Source organism: Typopeltis vanoorti, chromosome 24 (genome assembly GCF_054136105.1).
Source record: "Typopeltis vanoorti isolate ZY-2024b chromosome 24, IOZ_Tvanoo_1.0, whole genome shotgun sequence".
Taxonomy (NCBI): Eukaryota; Metazoa; Arthropoda; class Arachnida; order Uropygi; family Thelyphonidae; genus Typopeltis; species Typopeltis vanoorti.
The window spans coordinates 50,753,064-50,765,992 of record NC_143572.1 but is presented as its reverse complement, the minus strand read 5'-3'; the positions used below and the strand labels follow the sequence as shown (position 1 = coordinate 50,765,992).

The 12,929-nt window shown below is 35.4% G+C and overlaps 1 protein-coding gene across 3 annotated transcripts in view; it reads right to left on the bottom strand.

Annotated features, from left to right (window-relative positions):
• Positions 1-12,929, bottom strand: part of LOC150093189 (transcriptional coactivator YAP1-like) — a 241,776-nt gene that overhangs the window by 12,269 nt on the left and 216,578 nt on the right. For all 3 annotated transcript variants that reach the window (XM_090413261.1, XM_090413263.1, XM_090413262.1), the window contains 2 exons: positions 9,320-9,560; positions 2,330-2,436 (listed from right to left, as the gene is read on the bottom strand). In XM_090413261.1, coding sequence (XP_090269387.1) covers positions 2,330-2,436; positions 9,320-9,560 — 348 coding nt within the window. The remainder of the gene's footprint in view (positions 1-2,329; positions 2,437-9,319; positions 9,561-12,929) is intronic.

Sequence of the window (12,929 nt, the reverse complement as noted above, 5' to 3'; positions counted from 1 at the left end):
TAAATCCCATTATCCAGATATAATCTTTATAACTCTTCTTTGCACCCTTTTCACAGCTTCTTTATCCCCTTAGAAACCGGGAGACCAAATCTGCACACAGTAATCCAGGTGTGGTCTTATCAAAGCCTTATAAAGAGGAAAAATTACTTCCTTATCCTTACGTGTCAAGGTTCGCTTCAACATAGCAATTATCCTCTGAGTTTTATTTGCAACTTTTGCTGTGACCTTTGAACTTTAAATTCTTATCCACCAATACCAAGATCCCTTTCCTCTTCAGTTTTTGTAACATAACCCTGCTAATATAATATGCCACTGGAACTCTAATCATGCCAAAGTGCATAACTTTACACTTGCTAACATTAAACTGAAAGCCATTTTTGTTTGCCCAGATTTCCAGTCTATTCAAATCATTTTGTAATTGCTGAATATCAGTAGCATCCCTGATTGCCCTGCTTATCTTCGCATCATCAGCAAACAATTACAAATCTGATGATAGACCCTGCTTGATGTCATTAATGTATAGATTGAATGATAATGGTCCAAGGACTGAACCCTGAGGTACATCACTGGTGACCTTAAATCTGGCAGATTCACACCCACTGTATATCACTTTTTGATATCTGTCTGTCAACCATCCCCTGATCCAAGTCAATAGATTATATTCCAATCCCATATTCTCCAGTTTACGCAACAGCCTATCGTGTGATATCCTATCAAATGCCTTAGAAAAACCAACATTATTAGTGTATTCATTCCCTTTATCCAACTCGGCCGCAACATTGTTATAAAACATGAGCAAATTGCTAAAACATGACCTTCCTTTAGTAAACCCATGCTGTTCCCTGCAGGGTATAGAATGCTTGTCTACCCATTTCTGTATGCGAGTTCTTACAAACTTCTCTAAAATCTTCACTACCACACCAGAGATACTAATAGTTGGTAGTTAGACACATCAGTTTTTGCACCACCTTTATGCAATGGAACTATCATACATTCCTTCCATTCTGGTGGTATCATTCCTGAGCTGAGACTCAAGTTATACAAATGAGTGAAAAGGCCTAGCCAATTCAGCTGAACATTCCTTTAGCATATGGGCTGATATTTCACCTGTCCCTATTGACAAATTCTTATCCAGGTTATGCAAGAGCTCTTCAACCTCATTTTCATGAACCCTAACTCTTCATCCAATGTAGCAGTAGCACTGTGCACCATGCTACATATTTGTAGGCCTTTATTCCAGCAAAATTATTTTAACTATTCCAACCATGGAAAGAAGAAATCATAGCATTCATTCCATTTGGCTTTACAATAGTGTACATAAGATTGAGAGTGACTGGAGAAAAGGATATTTTCACAGAGAAGGACACTGAAAAAGTTATGCTGTGAGTTGCCAACTGAAGAGCTAATATCCACTGTATTTGGATGCAGAATTGGTGATGAAAAAGTAAAGTGTCAATACCTAATCAAAACAATCTCAGAGTGATTATCAGAATTTGGAGAGCAATACAGATAGCAAACAAATGGAACATTTTGATATATACAATTATTAAAGTCTCTGTAGCTCAGTCAGTTTCAACAATGTCCATTGGCTTTTCAACTGAAGGTAAATTAGCTAGTCTCATATGGTGGTAGTAGGGTTTTTTCCCTCCAAGAAAGTTGAGTTTTTCATCCTGTAAAACAGGCAAACCAGCCAGAAGAACATACTGTGCAGACGGGATAAACCACTCTATCACAAAATTAATCACATTTCAAAGAAGTTAAGTGTGTTAGGCTCAATGGCCTGTCACAGGCCATTGAGCCTAATACCCACAGTGGGAAAATGGGAAATGAGATCCTCCCATTTTTTTGCACTCATCAGATAGTGATGAGTTCAAGTACTGCTTTTGTGACACAAGGAATCATAGAGAGTGTATCTATATAGTTAACGTAGATAATAAGATGTGATTATTAAAATGTTAGACCTAGAATATCCTATTTTTTTGCACTCATCAAATGATGAGTGCAAGTACTGCTCTTGTGACAGAAGGAATGTAGATAGTAAGTGTTAGGCTGCTGCTGGAAGATCTGTGAGAAATAATAGATGTAGTGATGCCTGGTGGTGCACATTATTTATGTTTGTGTTAAGACCATGAATGTTTGTGAAGTGGATGTAGAACGTTTTTCAAAATCTATTTTTGTTCTTCTAGTTACTGCGCAAATATTTTTACTATTATAATGCATATGAACCAGTTGTTACTATTACAGAAAAATACTAATTATAGAAAATACAATGGTTACTTGTGAGCCATTTGACATTATTGACATACACAAATGCAATAAAATATATTACCTGTAAACTTGGAACCAGATCTTCAGAATCCATATTTTCTGTGCCAAGATCGAGATTTGTGCCCTGAATATTATCCATACTTAGGTCACTGTTCTGATGGCTAGTGTCTAAAATAAACACATTTTTAAAACATAAAAACCTTTTTGTATTATGTATGATCTAAATTTTATTGTGTTCAGATCTAAATCAACAAAGTGGTTGAGAAAGTGTGCCTTATATGACAATTTCATATCAGCAACAGTTCAATATATTAATAAATTTTGCCAAAGCACAACTAATCGATATGAATAATGAAAGTACCACAGTCACTTACATTTGAATAATTGAAAAAAGACCATTTTATTAATGCTGAAAGAAGATAATCGAAGTGAGAAGCTTAGTTGCAGTTACAGCTATATATAATTACAAGCTTGTAAAGCTTGGCTGTAATTAGAGCTGAAGTAATTAGACCTGCTTCAGCTATAATTACAGCATAGATAATACACTAGCATAAAGATGTAAGAGACAATAAATATACTGGTTTCATAATCAGTGTTACAAGGTGTTACAATTAAATTCCTAGAATGGCCTCATATTATCTTGCATAAGGAAAATCATGCAAAACTATGTGATTATGCATGTTTGGACATGCCTGTGCTACTGCCTTGAGTTGTGGAAAAACAATCAAGCCAGTAGTTGACAGCATGTAGTAGAGTTTGCACATGCATACCGGTGTTTGTTGCTTTCGGCAAAAAAAATGAGCAAATGATATTTAGAACAGTGTATTAACGTCAATTTTTGTGCAAAGTTAGGCAAAAGTGCAAGTGAAACTCTAGATGTGTATTAAGAGTGGTTTATGGTGATGATGCTATGAAAAGGTCTAGTGTATTTGAGTGGCATAAAAGGTTTAAAGAGGGATGATAACAAAAGAACTAAGTGACTACAAAATCATCAAATTAGATGATTAAATGCACAGTTAATGATAGAAGAATTAAATTTAGACTGAGAAACAGTGACAGACAAAAAAAAAATCTTCAACACTTGAGTCTTTCAACATGTTCCTTGGAAAATCATGTTTAGTCCAACAAATTATTCCTGAAAAAAAAAAAAAAAAAAAAACAACACTTGCCCAGAATAATCATAAATATTGTGTCAAAGCCTGATACAATAAGATTCATGCATACATAAATATAGATATCCAGAATATCTGTAAATATCATCAATTTTTATAATTGCCACTGTCATCTTCAATTTGTTTGTGGTACTCTTTACACCAATTCTAAGTTTATTTACATAGCCTCTGGAATTTATATTGTTATCTCTGAAAACAAATCAGGCCAAATTCAAAATTAAATCCAAATTTTTTTTTTTTTTTAGTCAGCAGTGTCATCTTATGTCAGTCTGGTTGGCTAAGCAATTAGTAAATCTGCTTTCCAACCAAGAGCCTGTGGGTTCAAATCCCACTGTGGAAAATGATGTTTTGTCTTAAGTTGGTGTGCAACCTCTCTCTTTATTACAAGCTTGATTAAAGTGATTTAAAAAAAGTTCCACATTTGGTTTGTAGATCAAAATTTCTACATTATTTACTGTACACCTATTTATAGTAATAATACTAATGTACAGTACTATAAGCCAATAGCTGTTCATGGGTGGGATGGAGGGGGATTCACATAACACACGGTCTCATCCATAGTAATAAATCGAAGCACAAAATCAGTTTTATTCTTGTTAAAACTCTCCAAGCACTGTTCAGAGATTTTCATGTGAGTGTGTTTTTAAGCACTTGGATGGTGCTGATTATGTGCACCATCCAAGCGTGGCACCTATCTTGCACAAAGCTTTTTCATTTGCAATTCTTCATGCAAATATATCCCACACATTCTTTTGAAATGCCTATAGTCTTAGCAATTTCATGCACTTTGACTCGCCGGTCATCCACTACCATATCGTGCACTTGATCAATGATTTCTGGTGTTGTTACACTTTTTGGACGTCCTTCACATGGATCATCTTCAAGGCTGGTACGGTCACATTTAAACTCAGCAGCCCATTTCTTAATTGTTGAAAACAAAGGAGAAGAGTGCCCGTAAACTTTTATGAACTTCGAATGAATTTCTTTTGGTGTTAAACCTTCTTTTACAAAGAACTTTATAACCACACGATACTCAATTTTATCCATTTCAAGGGATACAGACAACACTTTTGCTTCAGACAGTTGTATAAAACAAACTACTTGATAGAATGACTTGCAATCACATGGATGCTTATGACAGATGTACCAACTTAGAAAAAAATCTCTTGCTGAGAGTGTTGCCATCTATGGTAGAGGCCGAGAACTTTTCAGACCACCCCCGTATACTATTTTCTGGAAATGACCCCTTCCAAGAAAAAGGGCAAGGTTGTTTTAAATTAGTGCAGGTATAACTAAGACCATAATGCTTGTTTTTCTGCAACCTGTATATGTGTTCTGAGTTTGCTAATTCTACAAAGTGTAAAATCTAGACATTTCCAATTATATATTTCATTGCATCCCATCTTCCTTTTTATGTTATCTTCAAGTAGCCTGTCATAGACTCATAGACAAGTTACTTGCCTGTTTAGAAACATGTTTACTGTTCATGATTGGGTGGTTAAATTATGTGCACATCCTGCTATGTATGTAAATTGCATGTATTCTTCTGGTCAGTTTACCTGTTTTTCAGGATGAAAAATAGCTTCCAGGGATTTAAATCCAGGCTTTTCCAAAATAAGAGGGCATTATTGATACTGACTGAACTATGGAGGCTCAATTCCAATTGTTTTTTGTGTGTGTGTGTGTGTGTGTGTGTGCGCGTGCGCGCACACACACACATGCTGCTTGGAAAGAAGTCGATGGACATCCTCATGGGCAAGGTGCATCATGCCATGTGTTTGCAGCCAGTAAACACGTGACTTTTATGAACTTCGAATGAATTTCTTTTGGTGTTAAACCTTCTTTTATAAAGAATTTTATAACCACTCTCATATATGATACTTGAGAGTATCATATATGAGAGGAATATGATACTCTCAAGTCAGTGCAACTCTGTCTGGGTGAAATGGTTGTGAGAAAGGAACTGAAGGAGTTTGAAAGAGGTGTTGTGATAAGATGCCATGTTGCAGGCCTATCTGTTTGGCAAATTGTTAACAAATTGGGCCATCCTAGGTCAACAACCAGTGATACCACATACTGAAATAGAAGTGTAGAGAGTCAACTGCAAGTGCAACTAACAGCGGATGACCCACCACGCTCACCAAATGTGACTGTAGGGTGCTATGAAGGATAATATGTAAAAATCGCCATTCTTCGGCTGACATGTTGAATGCAGAGTTCCAGACATAAATTGGAACAAGAATCTGCATAAGAACATTCAGAACACAGGCTCACAACATGAGTTTCAATGGTAGGATTGCAATATGCAAGCCCCACATTACCCAAACCAATATGCAGTATTGTGTTCAGTGGTGCAAAGAGCTTGTACAGTGGGGCATGGAAGCTTGGAAAGCAGAGTTTATAGAGCAACAAATCATGCTACCCTCTTTACTGAGCAGATGGAAGGGTGTGGTGGATGCTCATTGAATGTCTCTTGCCAGAGTGTGTAACTCCAATTATGAAATTCAGAGGTGGCTGTGTGATGGTATGGTCCTAGTTTTCCTGGTTTGGCCTTGTATCTCTGTTTGTGGTGCCACAAACATTGAACTTCAAGAGGTATTTGAACATTCTGGACAATGCACTGTGTCATAAGGCTGCTGATGTAACTGCATGGTTTGTGGACATGAACTACATCACACTTGACTGGTCTCCACAGAGTCCTGATCTCAACCCTATTGAGCATCTATAGGATGAACTAGTGCATCATGTGAGGTCAAGGGATGTCCCCCCCCCCCCACACACACACACAACAATCCAGGACCTCACTGCAAGCCTACAGGAAGAATGATCCAAAAATTCTCATTGATCGCTATTGTACAATTGTGGAAAAGTATTCTCAGTAGAACTGCTGCAGTCATTGCAGCAAAAGGAGGCCCTACATCTTATTAAGGTGAGTACTGGCTGTTTGTTCCTCACCAGAGCTGTTCTGTGGGTTTGCACCACCTGGGCGCAAAATTTTTGTATCCCCCCATTAAAAAATTAAAAGATCCCAAAGTACAATAATACATTACGTTACCGCCCCTAAATTGTGCCACCGGGGTTCGTTGCACCCCGGTACGGAACGGGCCTGTTCCTCAGCCTATGGTGTCTTTTGACTTCTTTCAAAGCAATATATATATATATATATATATATATATATATATATATTCAAGATACCAAGTAATTTTATATAAACTTTGTTTTTAATCCTATTTCCCAAGTAAGCAAACAGACAAGAAAGTCAAGTTTGCACCTGCACATAGTGCAAGTCCAAGGCAACTCGTGGTAAAGGTGGGTAAAGCTCCGATTACTTTCCTTGGTATTTTTCCCTTAGTAAAGCACATTCCCTTGCAGAGATGTATGATGCTAAACATTAAAGGCAATGGTCACTACCCATACCGGTTTCGACCTTTAAGGGAAAAATACTAAGGAAAGTGATCAGAGTTTTACCCACCTTTACCACAAGTTGCCTCGACTGACATTACTAAGAGTTGCCTTGGACTTGCACTACGTGCAGGTGCAAACTTGACTTTCTTGTCTGTTTGCTTACTTGGGAAATAGGATTAACCAAGTTTATATAAAATTACTTGGTATCTTGAATACATAAACCCAAGTTAAAAAACTTTCTACATCTATCTCTCATCCTGAGATTTTATTTATAAGGTCAAAGCACTTTGTGGTAACTTCTTTAGGTAAAATTCAGAATGAGCTCTGCATTACTTCAACCTTGGCATTTTCAGGTCTGGCTCCCACTGACGAGACCTCAATAAAGGTCGAGACCGGTATGGGTAGTGACCATTGCCTTTAATGTTCAGCATCATACATCTCCACAAGGGGATGCGCTTTATTAAGGGAAAAATACTAAGGAAAGTGATCAGATCTTTACCCACCTTTACCACGAGTTGTCTTGACTGGCACTACCAAGAGTTGCCTTGGACTTGCACTACGTGCAGATGCAAACTTCACTTTCTTGTCTGTTTGCTTACTTGGGAAATAGGAGTAAAAGCCAAGTTTATATAAAACTACTTGATATCTTGAATACATAATATATCCAAGTTAAAAAACTTTCTACATACATATATATATATATACACACACACACACTAGGGGGGGGGGCTCTGATGCCCAACCCCGAGTTCCAGGCTGGTAAGCCGGAGACAAAAAACGTGACATAAAAACCTTTCGAATTTCGGCTTATCTTTTTATATATATAGAGTAGATATATATTATGTGACTCACATCCACAAAACCGTAAAGTATATTAGTTCTTGAGTAGTCTAAATTTTTTGTTCATTTTTTAATTTTTATATTTTTTAACATAATTCAGAAGCCCTGCTCTAGAAATCAAATAATGAACTTATTTTGAAGAAACTTTAGGCCTCCAATAAGCGAGACAATGGACTCACAGCAGGTAATAAAATTTATTTCCCACCTAAAGACATTCAAAAGCATCATTCTAGTAGTGGAATTCAAATCCTCAACCTATTCATTGTGGGTTTGAATTTGAAAGAAATCTGTATATTATTCACTCAATCAACCAGTACCAGCAAATATACGTAAACATACAGATTTCCTTCTCAACTTACGAAATAGTTATTATTCAAGAGAAAATATTTCTCCTCCTGTTCCCAGTATTTATTTCTGAATTATAAAAAAAGCAAGCTTTTTTTTTTTTGTCTTGTTTGATAAAATTATAATGTACAGTTGACCCTTGAACAACATGGGAGTTAAGGACAATGATCCCCCATGTTGTTCGAAAATCTGGGTATAACATTTGACTCCTCAAAAACTTAACTACTAATAGCTTACTGTTGACTGTAAGCCATACAAATAACATAAACAGTCGATTAACACATATTTTGTACGGTGTGTATGATTATACTATATTCTTGAAATTTGACTCTATAAGGAATATATATGAAATTTGTATAAGCTATGTATAATATACTATATTCTTACAATAAAGTAAGCTAGAGAAAAGAAAATCATAATGAAAATACATTTACAGTACTGTACTGTATTTATCAATACTGTAAGTTTATGTTGTCTGTTTACAAGATGAATTGTATGGCTGTCAGTACCCACATTAATATTGTCTTAATAGATACAAAACATCGTTGATGTTATATGTATTAATAATACTAGACATCAAAAATGAAAAGATAATGCGAAAAAAAAATTATTCATATCTATTTACAGGAACGATTCATGCATTGATAATGAAGCAGCAGCAATATGATTGCTTTATGGTAGCCTAGTGCAATTGATATAATTGCTTTACAGTAGCCTAGCCTATACACTAATGAATGTGTCATTATAAAATTTTTATTTTATGCTAATTAATTTAACTAATTAACAACAGTTAATTTTATGCAGTTATGATTTAATTACTGGATCCTTACTTTGTTTACATTTATCTAAACTACAAATGGCCATGTACGGTCTGTAAGTGTCTGTGTGCATAAGTTTCAATAAATTTTAACTTTTTATAATAGAATTGTGTATACTTAATGGTAGTAAATGATAAAATAGACTAGTGTCCACATATATTTTATGCATCCGTGACATACCTAACATTTTCTTAATTTTTTCGATATTTCTAAGCTACATGGTTCGTCTGCGAGTTTTCTTAAATTGCTGCAAATTTCCAAAAATGTTCCAATATGTTTATTAATAAAAAACCTGCGAGTAAGTGGAACCACACAGTTCAAACCCACATTCTTCAAGGATCAACTGTATGACCTATCTATAACCAGTTAAATATTTATCCTAATAAGAAATGCTATATGCAATAGAGAAAGAAAGAAAAATAAATAAATTAATAAATATATATGTATATATATGATGTATAATATTATTACCATCTCCTGCTGCTGCCTCACTACCTTCCTCCATGTTTGTAAGAAAATCTTCAGGAGTGTGGGGTAAGCTATAATTAGGTCCTAAACCAAGCCCACTATCAGCACTCTCCTGACGAGAGTGGAAGTCCGTTCCGCCAAGGAAGGGATCTGTATTTGATGCAGGAGGAACTTCAGGATTAGAATTAGTAGGAGATGTTGGCATTGCAACTTCCTCTCCTAAGGTGCGCCGCAGCAGCATCTCCTATTGAAAAGTTAAGTTTTAGAATTAAGAGCAGAAGCATTATAAGATTTTGATATATAAATATATAAATTTAACTGGTTAGGCTAGGCTCCCAAGGTGAGTTTAAATCTTCAAATTCATTATTATTCAATGTGCAGTTCAGATTATATATTCCTAAAAATGAAATATTAATATTCAAAGTCCGTAGTAAATGTTAATTAATAATTAATTATTTAATGGAAAAACTAGGATAAAAATTAAGATTGATATAGTCTCATTAAGGAATGTTTTTCCTGCATTTCTTTATGCTTGATGCTCACTATCAGAATGGATATATCTTAAATAATAATCCCAATTAATAAAAAACTATTGGACCAGTACAGTATATTGCTGGTGTGGATGATTAAGAACTTGTGTTCAAGTATCATGAAATGGAAGAGTCTGGACTTACAGGGCATGATATCACTTCTACATATACAGGGTGTCCCAAAATTCACGCAAGAAGTAATTTTAATAGAAAACACAGGTTTTTAATTAAAAATTGTAATTTCTTATTGATTCATAAAGTATACAGTATAGGGTTATGCATGGAATAGCATATCGGGTAAATGGCCTCCATGGCTTTGTTGGCACATACGCACTCTTTTGTCGAAATTTTCCATGACCGTTTGGCATAAATGCGGCTGAATTTCGTTGATACAGCGCTCAATTTCCTCCTTCAAGGCGTGGGTGGTCGTGGGCTTGTTGGTATAAACCTTAGACTTCAAAAAACCCCAAAGAAAAAAGTCCAACGGCGTTAAGTCACATGATCTGGGCGGCCAATTCTCATCACCAAAACGGGAAATTACACGACCAGGAAATCGTTGACTCATGCAGTAATTGAATTGTTTCTCGGGCTGTATGGCATGTGGCACCGTCTTGTTGAAACCACATGTCGTCCACATCCATATCTTGCAATTTAGGCACAAAAAAACTGAATTATCATGTCGCGATAGCGAGCACCATTAACTGTTATTGCCTTACCAGCAGCAATTTCGAAGAAGAATGGACCGATGATGCCTCCAGCCCAAAATCCGCACCAAACAGTGACACGTTGTGGATGCATTTGTTTCTCAACAATCACTCGTGGATTTTCTGAACCCCAAATGCGACAATTTTGTCGATTAACGAAGCCATCAAGATGAAAATAAGCCTCATCGCTGAAGATGATTTTGTTCGAAAAATAAGCATCCACTTGTTGTTGTTCCATAATCCATTCAACGAACTCTCTTCGCTGTGTGTAGTCATTTTTAATAACCCTGAACTGTCAGCTGTCACGCTGTCTTTTTTTCTCGTTGGCAACACTTTACCGCACAAATGGCGCTAAATTTAAATCTTGCGTGAATTTTGGGACACCCTGTACAAGGCCTTAAGTGAATAAAATACTGAAGTCCTGCATAAAAGAATGTTCTTTACTTACTATCTCATCCTAATATGAACATATCTGATAATCTACGGTTATCCTCATTGTGGGACAGTGCAGCTCTACAACTTGATTTCCATATCTGCATTTAATTTTTCTTCCATATATGCTTTTATTATTGATCCATTTTGCAAATCACATTGAAGATGCTCATGACATACTGAAGGAAAAATTCTATGAATGCAGAAGCAATATTTTTGTGTAAGTGAACATTTATTTGCTTTTTCATAGGTTAAGAATTCATGCAATTATAGACAGAGATAACTTCTGCACCCTTTTAGAAGTATATTTAGTACCGAGTTTATTACCAGTTTGGAAAAACAATTTTGTTCCAAACTTGCCTATAATATGTGAAGTCTCTAACTGGATCACTTCTTACTTTTCAATATTTTAAAAGTGCTCCTCACTGCATCTACTATCATCATCATCATCTTAGTCACTGGCCTTTTTCATACCATTTTTGCTTCAACTACATTGCTTTACTAATTTCCCATGTCCTATTCTGTTTTGAAGTTACCATCTTGGATGCTATTCTAGACAGGCTCTGTTTTACTCACTTTTGAATATAAATAATATCAAGTTCTTTTTTAATATTGTAAAAAGCACAGAAATGAAGGAAAGAGGAATAAAAGGAAAATCGGATATCATAAATGTAGCATAAAAATTAAAGATAAAAATATTCTGGAATAATTTCTTGAAAGATTATTAAATGATATAATCAATAACAGAATAAAGGCTTTTTCTATCTCAGTAATGAGGTAGAAAAAACATTTGAAACCTAAAATGTGGAAAGGTAGCTGGAGCAGAAAATATCTGATCAGAAATGCTGAATGGAGATATAATTTTTTTTTATTGCCATAATTCAGAATGCACGATCAGAAGGTCGAATTCTAGATGGGGGAGGGGGGTAGAGTTCTCATAGCACCAATTTATAAAAAGGGAAACAGGTGTGAGAATTACAGAGGAATTTCATTACTGAGTATTGTAATTATGAATATTGTAAGCAAGATTTACGTAAGCATAATTGAGAAGAGGCTAAGAAAATTATGAAAGAAAAACTTGAGGGAAACAAGCTGGGTTCAGTCTATTAGGTGACATCAGGGCAAGATTTTCATTTTATGATAAACAGCTCAGAAATCATGGGAATATGACAAGATTCAAAATCTGTAAAAGCTATATGCCAAAGAAAAAGCTGTTGGAAATGTTACAGAGCATATATTTAAGTTGTAAGTCAGCAGTTAGAATCGAAGGTGGCAGAAAGGTGATTTGATGAAAATCGGGTGTAAGACAAGAGTGTGTACTTATCTCTCTAGTCTTACTCATCATTGACATGGATCACATTATTATGAAGGAAAGTGGCATTAAACCTGATATATCAACCTGGGGATATTCAGCTCAGCTTTTACTTTGTATGCAAATGTTACACACTCCTAAATGACTGCAGTACAGATTCAGAATTTGGTATAAAATCAGAAATAAAAAGACAAAAATCATAAAAATAAGCAGTGATGTCACTGTTTGGAATTAGACAAAGCAACTAAGGAGCTATGAAGCAAATGCAATGTGACTGTTAATTATGTGTAGCCAGTTTGTCTGTCTTAAAGATGAAAAATCCTGTTATATTCCTGCAAATAGGCAGGAACATAGAAACAGCAAATGCATTCTTAATTGAAAACCTAAAAAAAATAGCTATTTAGGCACAATTTTTAGTAAAGATAGCAAATTAAATATGAAAATAGACAAATTATTTTTGGAAAAGAGAAAAAAATCAGTCAAAATGCTAAACTAGCAGTATAAGACAGTGTTTCAAATGACTTGTAAACTTATAGATCCAAAAGCTGAGTTGGAAATAAAGCAGTCAATGAAAGATGAGCCACAAATAAGAGTCCCAAATAAAAATCATGGGCGCAAAGAGATGGCATCAATGG